Raw genomic sequence first — 15,664 nt, forward strand, 5'->3', positions numbered from 1 at the left:
TTCCCAAATATCTGCTCCACTATCCTATGATCAAATTGGTTTCCCTTTGTTACTTTCTTACCTCATTACATTACACAGTGTGCGCCTTTTGCTTTCCCTACTGTCTCCCAAACTACAAACTTTCCACCCACTTATCATGCACTGACTTCTGTGGTACCCTAAGGGTCGCAGCTGTGTTCAGTACATGACAATGTGCTTCCATGGACCACGGCGCTATCTCGAAACACCCATGAGTATTTTCACAAGCTTTATTGGCCTTCACTGCATAATATGTATATTTGCCTACCCTAACAGCCCACTCCTCTCACATAAGCATGGACATGCCATAACAATATCATAGCTCCTTCTTCTGAACTCATGTTTACTCAACACTGCAACCTAGTATCATCATCTTTTTACTTCTATTTCAACTTTGATCTTGTCACATTTTCACATCTTAGTCATTCCATGTCAACTTGCCTAGGTCTCCCTGCTTTACCATCACAGATTTCACTGAAATTTTATGTGAACATTCATTCATGTCCCCAATGAACATTGGTAAAGCTTAACACTTGTTACAGGAACACTGAGAGATGTAGTCACTTGTTTGACTCCATGCGCAAATATTTGCACAATGAGCATGAATTTCTGACGACCGAGCTGTTATACCTCAGGCAATATTTTATTGAAAGAAATGAAACTTGGTCATCTTGTACACTTTTATGCTTTCTCTTAAGAAAAGGATTGAATTGAATTTTACAAGTCACTTTCAGTCAGAAAATTTTAGACAAAACTGGAAGGAAAAAAAAAAAGGCGCTTGAAAATAATTTGGAGGTTGGCTTCTTATATCTCAGGGACTAAATGTATGACAAACGGTAAACTTGGCATGTAGTAACCTCACAGTTTCGTTCAAGTACCTTTTTCCAATACTGAACGAATGAATGAATGAATAAATGAATGAAACACAAAGTTGAGCATTTTGTAAAAAAAAAATTTAGACATGACTTCCAAAAAACCACTATGTCCTATAAAACTTTCTGAATTGGGCTCATTGAGATGATCATGGTTTTAACCACAAAAAGCATATTTTATTATCCAGCATGGGCTGATAATTCTAGATAATTTGAATCATTGGGTGTGAAAACTGCAGCATGAAAATAAGGTACACTTGTGATTCTTACATATCATAAACACTTGCTGAACATGACACTTAATACACAATAGGTTGGCAGCACAAGAATGTGGAATACAAAGTATCATTCACCTACTATTTTCCTATAATCTACAAATTTGTCAAAAGATGCCTATTTTTGTAGAAAGTAAAAAATAGGGTATATTCAACACTTCTTTTAAAAAACCATTTTCCATTAAAGCTTCAAGACCTTTAACACTCAAAAACAACATGTTTTAAGCCTCCCACCGCACCAGAATAGTGGGTTTAACTTGCAACATGGGCTAACAATGCTACATAAATTGAAGCAAACTAGCCGGAAAAATTGCACTGAGAATAAAGTTTTAACTTTGGCTTCTTATATCTTGTTGATTAAAGGCATGATAAACATGAAACTTTGGACATTACAACTTAGTAACATAAGGTTTCCCAATATAAAATACAAGTCATGTACTGCTGTCTAAATTTCCAGATCATTAATCCAAATTTGATTTTCATGATAATTACAAAAATTGATTATGTTCAGTTTGCTTTAAAATATCTGTTTTCTATAACAGATTTTATACTAATTACAATTGGAAAGCGCACATTTTCAAGCATTCATTCAGAAAATTACATTCAATTTTCCAATGTGAGCTAACAGTACCTGAAAATGACAAATTTAAGGGTTACATTGCAGCAACCTGTTGTTCATGTTTCATTACATATGGTTTTTATTTTTAAATTGACAATTAATATCTCATAATATTGCATTAGTCCGTGGTGACATTGTCATTAGCAGTTCAAGAACGTGAACTGGCAACTCTGTCACCAAAGAGGTCACATCCAATATCTGTGCAATACCAGTCAGGAGTAGATTTCTTCATTCAGATTACGAAGCCTGTAATTTGTTTTTGTTTTTTTAATTTAGTTTCAAAAGCCTTGTGCTGATATCTGTTTGCTTACAAAGCCAGTACTCTGATACTCAGATCTGTACGAATATCTCCCATAGGTGGTACACAAACAGTCAATAATAAAAACTACATGTAATTAAACAATGACAGAAGGTTGCTGCAATGTAGCCTGTTGCCATAATAAACTCCCCAAATTTGTCTGTTGTTTTCAGGTACTGTTAGCACACACTGGAAAATCAAATGTTATTTTCTGAATGCTTGAAAACATGGTCTTTCAGACTGTAATTAGTTTGAAATCAATTATGGAAAACACACTCCAAATGCAAATTGAACATCATCCATTTTTGCATTTTTTACAAAAATCAAGTTTGAAATGATTTTGTAGAAAATTTAGAAAGCAGTATACATAAATGATATTTTATATTGGAAAACTATATGTTACAAAGTTTTAGTGTCCACAGTTTCATGTTTATCATGCTTATAATCAATGAGATATAAGAAGCCAAAGTTAAGACTTTACTGGCAGTGTGATTTTTCCAGCAAGTTTGCTTCAGTTTATGACAAAATTTTGAAGGAAGGACAGATTGCTACTCACCACACACACACACACACACACACACACACACACACACACACACACACCATGTGTGGATGGATATGTGTGTGTGTGCGCGAGTGTATACCTGTCCTTTTTTTCCCCCTAAGGTAAGTCTTTCCGCTCCCGGGATTGGAATGACTCCTTACCCTCTCCCTTAAAACCCACTTCCTTTCGTCTTCCCCTCTCCTTCCCTCTTTCCTGATGAGGCAACAGTTTGTTGCGAAAGCTTGAATTTTGTGTGTATGTTTGTGTGTCTATCGACCTGCCAGCGCTTTTGTTCGGTAAGTCACCTCACCTTTGTGTGTATATATATATATGTGGGGGGGAGGGGATATCAGGTCTAAAATAACAAATTTTTATATATTTTTACCTGACTGAACACGGCTCATAAGATTCATTTCATTATTTTAAGAGAAAGCATAAAATTTTATAAGCTGGCCAAATTTCTTTTCTTTCAACAAAATATTGCCTGAGATATAACAGTTCAATCGCCAGAAACTCACCCTCACTCTGTGCAAAGTTGTAAATGAGGTCAATCACTTGACTGTATATCTACCGGTATTGCTTTGACAAATGTTAAACTTTACCACTGTTCACTGGGGACACGAGAGAACATAAAAATAAAATTTCTTCGAAATCTGTGATTGGCCAAGCATGGAAATGTTCCAAAATTGAACGATTTGACACAGAATGACCCATCTATTTTTTTTCCCCCATGTAATTTTATTTTTACTGTACTTCATTTGGTTTCATCCTTTTTTACTATACCTTTTACAGTGTCACCTTTTACAAGCTGTTAAGGTATTACTATGCATTTCTGCACATTTGTACCTGTTTTTTATCCTCTAGTTGGGATCCTTGCTACTTCCATCTGCACAAATACAGAAAAGTTTCCATACCTAACCAGTACCCAACGCCCTACTCTCTTCCTACATTGCTGCCAAGCCCATGGAACCCCTCCCGCCAAAATCTAATCTACACAGGGGGTGGTTGTATGTTCCTAGAGTCATCTTTTAAAGCTTGTTCTTGAAACTTTGTTGGTAAGTACTCTTTCTTGGGATAGTTCATGTCCATCTTCAAGGATCTTCCAATTCAGTTCCTTAGGTACCTCTGTGACACTCTCCCATGGATCAAACAAACCTGTGACAATTCATGGTGCCCTTCTTTGTGTATGTTCAATACCCCCTAACAATTCTATGTGGTACAGGTGCTACACATTTCAGCAATAGTCTAGATTCTGGTGCACATGCGGTTTGTAAACAATCTCCTATGTAGAAAGATTTATTGGTAGAATACATGGAAGTGCAATCAATCACCAGCTTTACCCATAACTGAGCATATGAGAAAATTCCATGTCATATTCCTACAGTGTTACACCCTAGTATCTGTACGAGTTGGCCAATTCCAACGCCGACTCATTGATATTATAGTCATAGGATACTGTGTTTTCTTCGTTTTGTGTAGTGCAAAATTTTACATTTCTGAACATTTAAAGCAAGTTGCCAATCTTTGCACCACTTTGAAATCTTATCAAGATGTGACAATATTTATGCAGCTTTTTTTTGTAACAGTACTTCATTACAGATAACTGCATCATCTACAAAAAGTCTGAGGTTACTATTAATATTGTCTGTAAGGTCATTATTATACAACATGAACAGCAAGAGTCCCAACACATTTCCCTGGGACACACCTGAAGTTACTTCTACATCTGACAATGACTCTCCATCCAATAAAAGTCCTCACTACCATAAAGTCCTCCCTCCAGTCACAAATTTCACTTTATGTCCCATACAATCATACTTTTGACAATAAGTATAGGAGTCTTACTGAGTCAAACGCTTTTTGGCAATCAAGGAATACTGCGTCTACCTGACTGCCTTGACCCAAAGCTTTCAGTACGTCACGTGAGAAAAGTGAAAGTTGTGTTTCACATGAACGATGTTTTAGGAATCCACACTGTTTAGCTTTGAAGAGGCCATTCTGTTCAAGATACCTCATTATGTCTGAGCTCAGAATATGTTCTAATAATCTACAACAAATTAATGTCAAGGGCACTGGATGGTACTTTTGTGCATCGCTTTTACTACCCTTTTTCTATACAGGTGTGACCTGTGCTTTTTTCCAAGAACTGAGCAAAGTTTTTTGTTCGAGTGATCTATGATGGATTATAGTTAAAAGAAGGGCTAACTCAGCCACAAATTCAATACAGAATCTGACAGGGATTCCACTGGACCCTTGAGCTTTGTTCAATTTTAATGACTTCAGCTGTTTGTTGACACTACTGACATTAATACTTATTTCCTTCATATTTTCAGTGGTGTAAGTATTAAATTGGGGCATTTCTCCTGGGTTTTCCTTTGTGAAGGAAAATTTGAAAACAGAGCTGAGCATTTTAGCTCTACTTCATTAACCTCAATTTCAGTTCCTGTCTCATAAGCTACGGACTGGACATTAACTATGGTTCCTCTAACAACCTTTACATACAACCAGAATTTATTTTGATTTTGTGAAATATCATTTGACAGTATTCTGCTACAAGTAGTAGAAGGTAACACGCATTGTTATCTTGACAGCCAAAGGCATTTCATTTGGCATATCCGTCCCTCCTCCCCCCCCCCCCTTTCTCTCTCTCTCTCTCTCTCTCTCTCTCTCTCTCTCTCTCTCTCTCTCTCCCCCCCCCCCCTCTCCCTCCCACCCCCCCCTGCGTCCCTTGGGCTCCTACCTTCTAAATGCTTCCTAAAATACATAAATAAACTGCCCAGGACACCCCCCTGAGACTGACCACTGTGCTATAACAGAAAATCTCTGCCCTTGTGGACCAACATTATCCACTTACTACTACTCTCCTGTTACTTTAAAGGATGGGCACTCACAGCCAAAATCCCACATGGTGAATAAAATCTTGCACACTGGCTGTCAAATACTTTTATTAATAAGGCACTATTGGTTTCTCAACATATTCAAATGATCTGTGCAAGATATTGAAACCCTGCAGAAGTACGACAGGTAGAAAATAGATGTATACTACCATAAGGTGCCGTATATCGCCAAGAACTGTGATTAAGCTTTTTAAACAGTCAAGACATGGTGGAGTGATTGCTTAGACCGAAGTCTCACTATTCATTGCCAAGACAGAAACAGATAGCAAGCTAAAAGTGATAGTCCACGGTTAAAGTGATTGTGAACCCAGATCACCTGTATGTGATAGGAAACCAGATAAATCTACTTAAATTTCTGACTACCATATAATTAAGTCAAGTGACAAAAACTACCACTGTGTCAAAAAAGTCTGCTATCTAATTTTGATTGTCTAGGTAGATAACATTTAGCCTACCCATCGCCTACCTGCTGCATATCTACAGGGCACTATTACACTTTGTTGTGGTTCTTGTTTTCGCGAGACACTTTTATTCAGTTTTACCTTCAATTGGTGTAATTAGATGTTTTTAAAAACATACTTCTTCGTATGCCCTGCAATACTACAGATACACTATATGCTTGGTGGTTCTAAAAACAGAGAGCTATAACACTGAAAAAAAAATTCATGCTTTAGACAGGCTTTTCAGGGATATGTTATCTTGCGTTTTGGAGTTTTAATCATTTTTAACTATGATTGTCTTTAAAAAAGAAAAATTTCTAATGACCATGTATCACACTTTAGTATGCAAGTCAGACGCACTGCAAAGCTAACTCCCACGTTTCTCATCATAGATAGCGTTAGTTCAGTCAAAGACTCATGTTAGCACCACGTTACACATGTGGCTCTTGTTAGGGGTCCCCAGTATAGTTTACGTTTGTGCCATAAATACTCCTATGCTGTCTTCGGTATGGGTAAGATATTCAACACTCATCTGTCAAAGTTAAGACATGTAAATAAGGTGTTTTTGGTTAGTTTACTTAATTATACTGTAGTCAGAAATTTAAATAAGTTTCCTATCACTTGCAGGGGATCTGTGGTGCCAATCAGTTTAATTGTGGACTATCATTTTCAGTGTGCTATCTATTTCTATCTGAATGATGAACAATGGAACTTTGCTTTAAGCAATCACTTTGCCATGCCATGATTGTTTAAAAACCTTTGAGTACACAGCTCTCATTGACATATGACATTTGATAGTAGTACACATCTATTTTCCAGCCACAGTAATTCTGTAAAGTTTTAATTTCACGTACTGATCACCTGAATATGCATCTTTTTTGACACAAAATTTGTAGTGACTTTTTATTAAAAGTATTTAACAACCAATCCAGAAGATTTATTTACCCTCCTGTATAAAAATACACAAAAGATTTCCTCCAATGACTCTCCACAATGCCTGTCCTTTTCCATCTAGCACCCTGCTTGTCACTCAATTGAACATCCCTCTACACCAAGTTACCCATGTCTATGGCCTTGCTGCCACTGAACACTATCTTTCTCAAATCCCTGAATGACTCCAACCTACCACCTCCTCCTTTGTCAGCATGATCAATAATATCCTCACCCAAAACTACTACTACTACTACTACTACTACTACTACTACTACTACTACTCTGAAGGCATCAACCACAAACAAACTCACACTATGGCCCTGGGCACCCATATGGCACCATCATGTGCCAACCTGTTCATGGGCCACTTAGAGGAATCCTTCCCAGTCACCCAGAATCCCTAACCTCTCATCTGGTTCAAATTGCAAACATCTTCAAGGCATGGACTAAGGGCAAGGACAGCCTCTCCACATTCCTCCAGAATCTCAACAGTTTCTCTCCCAGTTTCTTCACTTGGTCCTCCTCGGCCCAACGAGCCACCTTCCTCGATGTGACCTCCACCTCACAGATGGCTCCATCAGTACCTCAATCCAAATCAAACCTACAACAACCAACAATACTCCCATTTAGACAGCTGCCATTCATTTCACACCAAGGAATCCCTTCCATACAGGCCAGTCATCCAAAGTGGTCCCATTTGCACTGACAAATAACCACTAAGCAATAACGAGGGAGCAACTCCCTTGTTACTGAGTACCACTTAGGACTGGAGCAACTGCACCACAGTTTCTGCCACGGTTTCAACTAGCACTCATTGTGCGCTGAAATGAGGAATGTTCTTGACAATATGCTCCTAACTCCTCCAATAGTAGCAATCAGCCACCCACCCAACCAATGCAACATACGGTCAGTCCCTGCCCCATCCATGTTCCCACCCCTTTGCCCCAAGGCTTGTATCCCTGTAAAAGATCCAAATGCAAGACCTGCCCTCACAGATCCAGTAACAACTATTCCATTCCGCTACAGGCATTTCCTACCACATCAAAGGCAGGACCACCATCCAGTTGCTGAGCATGCTCTGTGCTTATCTTCAATGACTGCTTTACAGCCTATCCCAACTGGAATTTTCCCACCAATGCCAGCTTCTCTGATATGGGGGAAGGGGAACTCTCCCTGCTACTTATTCTACTTTCCTGTGACTCTTGTGTGACCTTAGCTAGTGTCTGTCCCTGCCTGTTTCTATCCCCTTCCCAATTCCCACTCCACCCTCACACACACCTTCCATCCCTCCAGCTCATTTATATAGTTTTTCTCCTCCGTCTGCTTCTCTTTCCCTCCCCCAGCGCCCCACCATCCTACCCTTGCCATACCTCTGCACACTCCTACAGGCAGCACCACAGGATCTTATCTCAACCCTACCCTTCTATCTCCATCCCCAACCAACACCAACACCTCTTCTGTACCACCACTGCTCACTGCAGTGGTGCGACAAGTGCCCACAGATGACTGTGGGTGCGTGCGTGCTCTGACATCACACTTTGCCCCAAAGATGACATTTTGCAAACACTCTACTTTTAAATGTGTGTCCGCCAATGTATACTAATTTGTATTGTTATTCCATTCCAAGCTTTCCATTGTTCAAATATTAAGAACTTTTTACTTTCAATATTCTCCTGGGAAAGGAAATGCAGAAATGATTAGGAAACAACATTATAACTGAAGAGAGAAGCAGTCGTAGACGGAACATGATAACACCTTGTTTATGTGCTTTTGTGCTACTCAATATTTTCTCTGCATATTCTGTGATCACATAACTGTGTGCCACACTTACCCTAAAATGTTTAGTAAAAACTTCTGGGTAGAGATCAATTAGCTGCAGTATAACATCAACAGTATTTATAAGGAATTCAGGAGAATCTGCGTACTCAAGTGTGTTCTGCAGTTGTGCCATTAACACCTATAGAAAGAAAAATTCCATCAATTAGTGGCAACTACATGAAGTATATTTCAAAAGAATGATTCAACATATAATGCAGTTTTATATATTTACAAATAAAAAAGCAAACCACTTATAAACAATAAATGAATCACTATATACTTTCATTTGATTGAAGCATTTCTGTTAGACTCCAGTACGTCCCCTAAATAGAGAGAGAGAGAGAGAGAGAGATATTTACGGTGCTTCACTAGTGCTTTACAACAACCATGTTCAGATGGTTCTCAATGAGCAGACGTGGTCCCGTACTCTCCTGATTTCAGAATTTAGTGCTAACAATAAAGAGAGATGGGCAGAAATCAATATGCAGTGCATGGAACGTGCTGTTTGCAAAGCAGAGCAATGAATAACTTTAGCTGTGGCCTCGACTAATGATGAAACAACTCATCATACTCTGTGATGATCATTTAAACTAGTGACATGCAAAACATTACTAACTTGAATAGGCAATTTACTGTGCTGTACATTCATGCAATATTCATATATATGTGTGTGGTATGTGACGGAGCCATGCAAAGCTTATGGTTCAGAATTTTGTATGGAATGGAATCCAATTTCCAATGGCACAATATTATCTTTAAAATGAAGGAGTAGACACTTAAGAAGTTAGAAGTAGCAAAGGCAGCATACAAAAAGCAATTATTAGTGATTTGGTTGACTTAATAAACAAAGGTAAGGTACAGAAAGAAATGCTTCCCTTCATTTTTATCAATATTTTAACTATGAAAATGTGTGCGTTTTTTCCCACAATTTGCATAGTTCTGCAGATGAGAAAGCTGTCAAAATATTTTAGCATATACATTTACTTCCCAAGTTCATATGAAGCATGAATCAACAAAAGGCCAATAATGTGACACAGAAAATAGTGCTTCTTGCAAAAAAGGTTATGAAATTCCTTGGCATTGGCTATATGTATCAACATTTCAGGTACTTCTTTAATGGCTATTTATATTCGTGACACTGATAATAGCTTTGTTGCCAAAATATTACTGGTCTCCATTCGAATGAAAGAGAATATAACACGACTTATTCATTTTAGGGCTACATCTACTGTACCCTGCTACTAGTGTGTGTGAGTACGAGTGAGCCACATGTAGTGTTGCCACATTTGTGTACCCGAATCAACCACCAACTATATCAGCACGAGCTGGCCACTAGAGGCCGATGGTAGCAAGCATGCACATGTCGCGATCTCCGCTGCACTGTCTACCGGTGGCCCATGCCTATACACACATGGAGCAGTGCTGACTGGCAGTCTCTATATTGTTCTAGTTTGTACCACTCACATCAGCTGTTATTTCTCTTGTCACATGGGGAATTGTAAGAAACTTATTTCAGTTATTGTTCAGAGTGTTATGAATAAACCCATATTTGTGTTACTTGAATCAGCTTCACATATTACTCAGTTACTACTACATCAGTTTTCATTCTCTGGTGTTTCATAAGCACACTAAGTCAAGAAAAAGTGTCAAGTCATCTAGAGACACTCGCAACCAAGACTGAACATACACTAGCTTTCAGAAAAACCAATTTTCAAGCTCACCCCGGGAGTCATGTCAGGCGGTCTGAATGGCCAAATCATTCACACGAACAGTCCAGAATATACATCAAACCAATCACAAAAAACTGTGGCCCAGTGACATGATGCAGCCTAATTCATAAAAATTCCATCATTGTCTCCAAACACTTAAGTCCAGGAATGGTTGGACATAGTCTTCACATAGCCGAATATAACCATTTCCAGTCAATGACGGGTTCAGTTGGACCAGATGACCCAGTCCATCCCATGTTAACACAGCCTACACCATTATGGAACCACCACCAGTTTGCACAGTGCCTTGTTGACAACCTGGCTCCATGGTTTTGTAGGATCTTCACCGCACACTAACCCTACCATCAGCTCTTACCACAAGAAATCTGAACTCAGGTGACCAGGCCATGGTTTTCCAGTCATCTAGGGTCCAACCGATATGGTTGAGAGCCCAGGAGTAAGCCGAAAGCAATGTCTTAGTGTTAGCAAAGGCACTCGTGTCTGCCATCTGCTGGCATAGCTCATCAATGCCAAATGTCGCCGCCCTGTCCTGACAGATATGTTCATCGCACGTCCCACATTCACCTCTGCCATTTTTCATGCAGTGTTGCTTGTCTATTAGCACTGACAAACCTATGCAAACGTCACTGCTCTCGGTCATTGTCTACTGAGAGAGGGAATGCCTGAAATTTAGTATCCTCAGCGCACTCCTGACACTGCAGGTCTCTGAATACTGAAATCCCTAACAATTTCTGAAATGGAATGTCCCATGCATCTAGCTCCAACTACAATTCGATGTTCAATGTCTTAACTCCTGTTGTGCAGCCATAATCGCGTCAGAAATGTTTTCATGCTAGTCACCCAAGTATAAATGACAGCACTGCCAATGCACTGCCCTTTTTTTTACCTTACGTATGTGATACTATCGCCACCTTTATACGTGTGTATCACTAAAAAAAGACCTAAACTTCTCCCGAACAAGCTATGAAGGCTATCCCCCCAAGTTTTGTTACCTCAGTGTAAAAGCACCATTTGTTCATGGACAGCTCATACAAAACTCTGAGAAACCATCACTTTTGGGTACAAAAGTACCAGCTGTGGGGATGAGTACTTCTATAATTTATATTCATGGCAGATCAGTGAAATTTTTACCATATGTTCCTAAGATGATGATATCATCAAACCTTGAAACTTTTTTTGATATCTTTAACCATTCCTGAGACCCAGCGGTTCAAAATTACTATACTTATGCATGTAATATATACTTAACATCTGTAAGCGTAGTTTTTAAATGACATAGTGAACATATGCAAGGGTTCTAGGGTCATCGCAAAGGTTCTGAAGTCACCAAACTATGTTTTTAGTCAGCATGTTTTCACCAATAAAACTTTTTAATATGCAATCTCCACATAATAAGCACTTCACACCTACCCACAGTGGTACAGCAGTTACAAAAATTGGCTAAAAAAGGTCTTAACTTAAAACAGCTGCCAAAAAATAATGTACAACTGGAAAGACTGAAAATTCAATAAAATATTTCTAACTAAATTTTTACTCTTACGATACAAATCATAACAGCAGAAAAATGCTCTTGTCGGAGCACAAAAAAATTCACATACATTCCTCTCCAAAAGACTAACAGGGATGTGAGGAACCAGCTGCCTCACTCTTCATTCCACCTTTCTCACCAAAATTTTTGGCTGGTGAGCATATTTATTCTATTTTGTGGTGACAGATGGTAGCAGAGGAACTGTGACAGTGGAAGAAAGAGGACACAGTTCCAGTGAGAGAGAACAAGAGGAGACCATGATGGCAAGAGAGAGAAAGTGGCAGTGAAAGACAAAGGAAGATAGATGACAACAATAGCAATGGGAGCCAAAGAGAGGATATATTGTCAGTGAGACAGAGAGGCAGTAAAAGAGAAAGAGATGGAGAGAGATAGCAGCAGTACAAGCAAAAGAGCAAGGAGACAGTAGAAATGAAAAATACAGATGAATGGAGACCATAGGCAGTGTTGGGGGGTCTGGACCCCCGCAGACCGGTAAACTTTAACACGTAGGTGTAGGGGAGGGAGCATTTAGGACTGAAGTCTCTTCCGCAGAATTACTGAGATGCTGATGTATGGTGGAGACAGTGGGTGTGGAAAAGAAAGACAAAAGAAGACAATGGAAGCTATGTACTGCAAATCAACGGGAGAAAAAGGAGACATTAGGAGAGAGACATACAGACGTGACAGTGAGAGGGATATGCCGATTATTATGAAGAGAGACTGGGTAAAGGGATTTAGAATGTCCTATATTAAAAAAAGAGTATGAATACATTTGCAAGTTAAAAATTTTTTCGTAAGGAAGGTGGAATGAGGACTGAAGCACCTGGTTCCCCACTTTTCTGTCACAGTCTTTAAAAATGAACAAATTCACATTTTTTGTGCTCCAACACAAGCATTTTTCCACTGGTATAACTTTGCTTGTGGCAGCATATTCACAATTTTTTCAAACACTTGTACGTTTGTATGTATTAGTAAATATTGTACTTACACTTGCAAAATCTTTCAATTTTAATGTCTCCGTATCCAGTTTCAGTGTCTCTAAAACAGCTTTCATTAAAAGTAATTTCACATCCTCATTTCTCTCATTCTGGTATGTTTGGAACACCCAGTCCAGATACCTACAATAAAAGAACAAATTGCATTACAGGTTACAACTGTGGAAGCTACAAAAATCTAACATGATGTTTTTCTGGACCTTCATAAAATATTAAAAATATGAATTAAAGAAGACGTTAGGTTTTACTTTCAATGCCCAAAAGTTGGGTCCCTTACCACCTACCTTGTGATTTACCTGTTTCTTTCCAACAATATAGACTCCTAAAAGCCATTCTAAGTTCCTTTCAGAAATAGACATAAAACTATTAAGAGGAAGATTCAGATGGCCCAGAATATGGATAACACAAGAATTTATCTACCAGTTGCGATCATCATGAGAGTTACACACATGGACATCTAATGCATTTGAAAGAAATGTTAATTTACGTAGGTTGTTGAATATATACTTCGTGTCTGCAATTTTCAGTCAATATACCGGGTGATCAAAAAGTCAGTATAAATTTGAAAACTGAATAAATCACGGAATAATGTAGATAGAGAGGTACAAATTAACACACATGCTTGGAATGACATGGGGTTTTATTAGAACCAAAAAAATACAAAAGTTCAAAAAATGTCCGACAGATGGCGCTTCAGCTGATAAGAATAGCAATAATTAGCATAACAAAGTAAGACAAAGCAAAGATGATGTTCTTTACAGGAAATGATCAATATGTCCACCATCATTCCTCAACAATAGCTGTAGTCGAGGAATAATGTTGTGAAGAGCACTGTAAAGGGTGTCTGGAGTTATGTTGAGGCATTGGCGTCAGATGTTGTCTTTCAGCATCCCTAGAGATGTCAATTGATCACAATACACTTGCGACTTCAGGTAACCCCAAAGCCAATAATGGCACAGACTGAGGTCTGGGGACCTGGGAGGCCAAGCATGATGAAAGTGGCGGCTGAGCACACGATCACCACCAAATGACGAGCACAAGAGATCTTTCACACGTCTAGCAATATGGGGTGGAGCACCAACCTGCATAAACATCACACATTCCAGCAGGTGTTTATCAGCCAGGCTGGGGATGATGCGATTCTGTAACATATCAGCGTACCTCTCACCTGTAATGGTAGCAGTTACAAAACCAGAATCACACATTTCCTCGAAGAAAAAAGGACAAATAACGGTAGATGTGGTAAATCCAACCCATACCGTGACTTTCTCGTCGTGCAATGGAGTTTCCACGAAAGTTCTAGGATTTTCGGTAGCCCAAATTCTGCAGCTGTGGGTGTTGACAGACCCTCAGAGCGTGAATGAGTTTCGTCGGTCCACAACACCAATCGCCATATTTTGAAACGCCCACATCGCAAATGCCCTCCGCTTCACTAAATCGCCAGGTAACAGTTCATGATGCTGATGGATTTTGTACGGATAACTTCGGAGGGTACACCTAAGTGCCAACCAAACAGTAGTGTACGTCCGCAGCTCGTGGTCTTGCGGTAGCATTCTCGCTACCCGCGCACGGGGTCCCGGGTTCGATTCCCGGCGGGGTCAGGGATTTTCTCTGCCTCGTGATGACTGGGTGTTGTGTGTTCCTCATCATTTCATCATCATTGACTCGCAAGTCGCCGAAGTGGCGTCAACTAAAAAGGACTTGCAATACGGCGGCCGAACTTCCCCGCAAGGGGCCTCCCGGCCAACAGTGCCATATGATCATTTCATTTCATTTCAGTAGTGTATGGAATGTCGATGCAACGTGTGACTGCACAAGTGCTGACTTCCCCGTGCATAGACGAACCCGCTACAGTCTCCATTTCCTCCTGAACTGTCTTAGAGGCATTATGCCATGTGCTCGGTCGGCCACTATGGGGTCTATCGTCTAAACAACCTGTGGCTTCGAACTTCGAAATCACTCTCGCTACAGCTGCACTTGTCAACGGACCTTTACCTGTTCAAATCCCCTTCCTATGGCGATAGGATCATAACGCTGATCTAGCACATTCCCCATTCTGATAATACAGCTTCACTAAAAGCGCCTTTTCAGGTAACGTCAACATGCTGCGATTGCTGGCGCATCTGATTCTCTCTCTCATTACAGCTCCTTTTATACACGATTGTCATGTGCAGTCACTGACGTTTTCTGTCCAGCACCATGTGTCTAACATTTTGTGAACTTTGTTTTTTTTTTCTTTTTTTTTTTTGTTCTAAAAAAACCCCACGTCATTCCAGGCAGGTGTGTCAATTTTTACCTCTCTATCTACATTATTTCATGGTTTATTAAGTTTTCAAATTTATACTGACTTTTTGATAACCCGGTACATATACAGAGTTGCTTCACTGAGGTTATTACAAGTGAAGGAAATAAGGTGGATTAGAGCTCAATACAAGATTAGCAGTGACATCATTAGGCACAGGAATAAAACCCAAACAGGAAAAGAAAGGGTGAAAATCTAAGATTGCCAAAGAATTAAAAAAATTTTAATCACCCAGACCAATGACTAAGTGTGTGTTCTAATAACTGAGCTCAATTTACAGATATGAGTCGCTTCATTTTGCCAACGGTATTCCATCTCCCTCACACTGGTGGTCACCAACACACTTCAGCACATGTTAAGCCCACCAATAAACAACAGTACTGTCACTTCAACAG

The 15,664-nt window shown here is 39.4% G+C and overlaps 1 protein-coding gene across 1 annotated transcript in view; it reads right to left on the reverse strand.

Moving 5' to 3' along the window:
• LOC124605141 (serine/threonine-protein kinase SMG1) overlaps positions 1 to 15,664 on the reverse strand; it is a 352,264-nt gene that overhangs the window by 258,826 nt on the left and 77,774 nt on the right. Inside the window, exons 4-5 of the mRNA XM_047136625.1 lie at positions 12,961 to 13,090; positions 8,728 to 8,853 (exon numbers count right to left, since the gene is read on the reverse strand). Of these exons, the coding sequence (XP_046992581.1) occupies positions 8,728 to 8,853; positions 12,961 to 13,090 (256 nt within the window). The remainder of the gene's footprint in view (positions 1 to 8,727; positions 8,854 to 12,960; positions 13,091 to 15,664) is intronic.

The sequence above is a fragment of the Schistocerca americana genome, chromosome 3 (assembly GCF_021461395.2).
Source record: "Schistocerca americana isolate TAMUIC-IGC-003095 chromosome 3, iqSchAmer2.1, whole genome shotgun sequence".
Classification (NCBI taxonomy): Eukaryota; Metazoa; Arthropoda; class Insecta; order Orthoptera; family Acrididae; genus Schistocerca; species Schistocerca americana.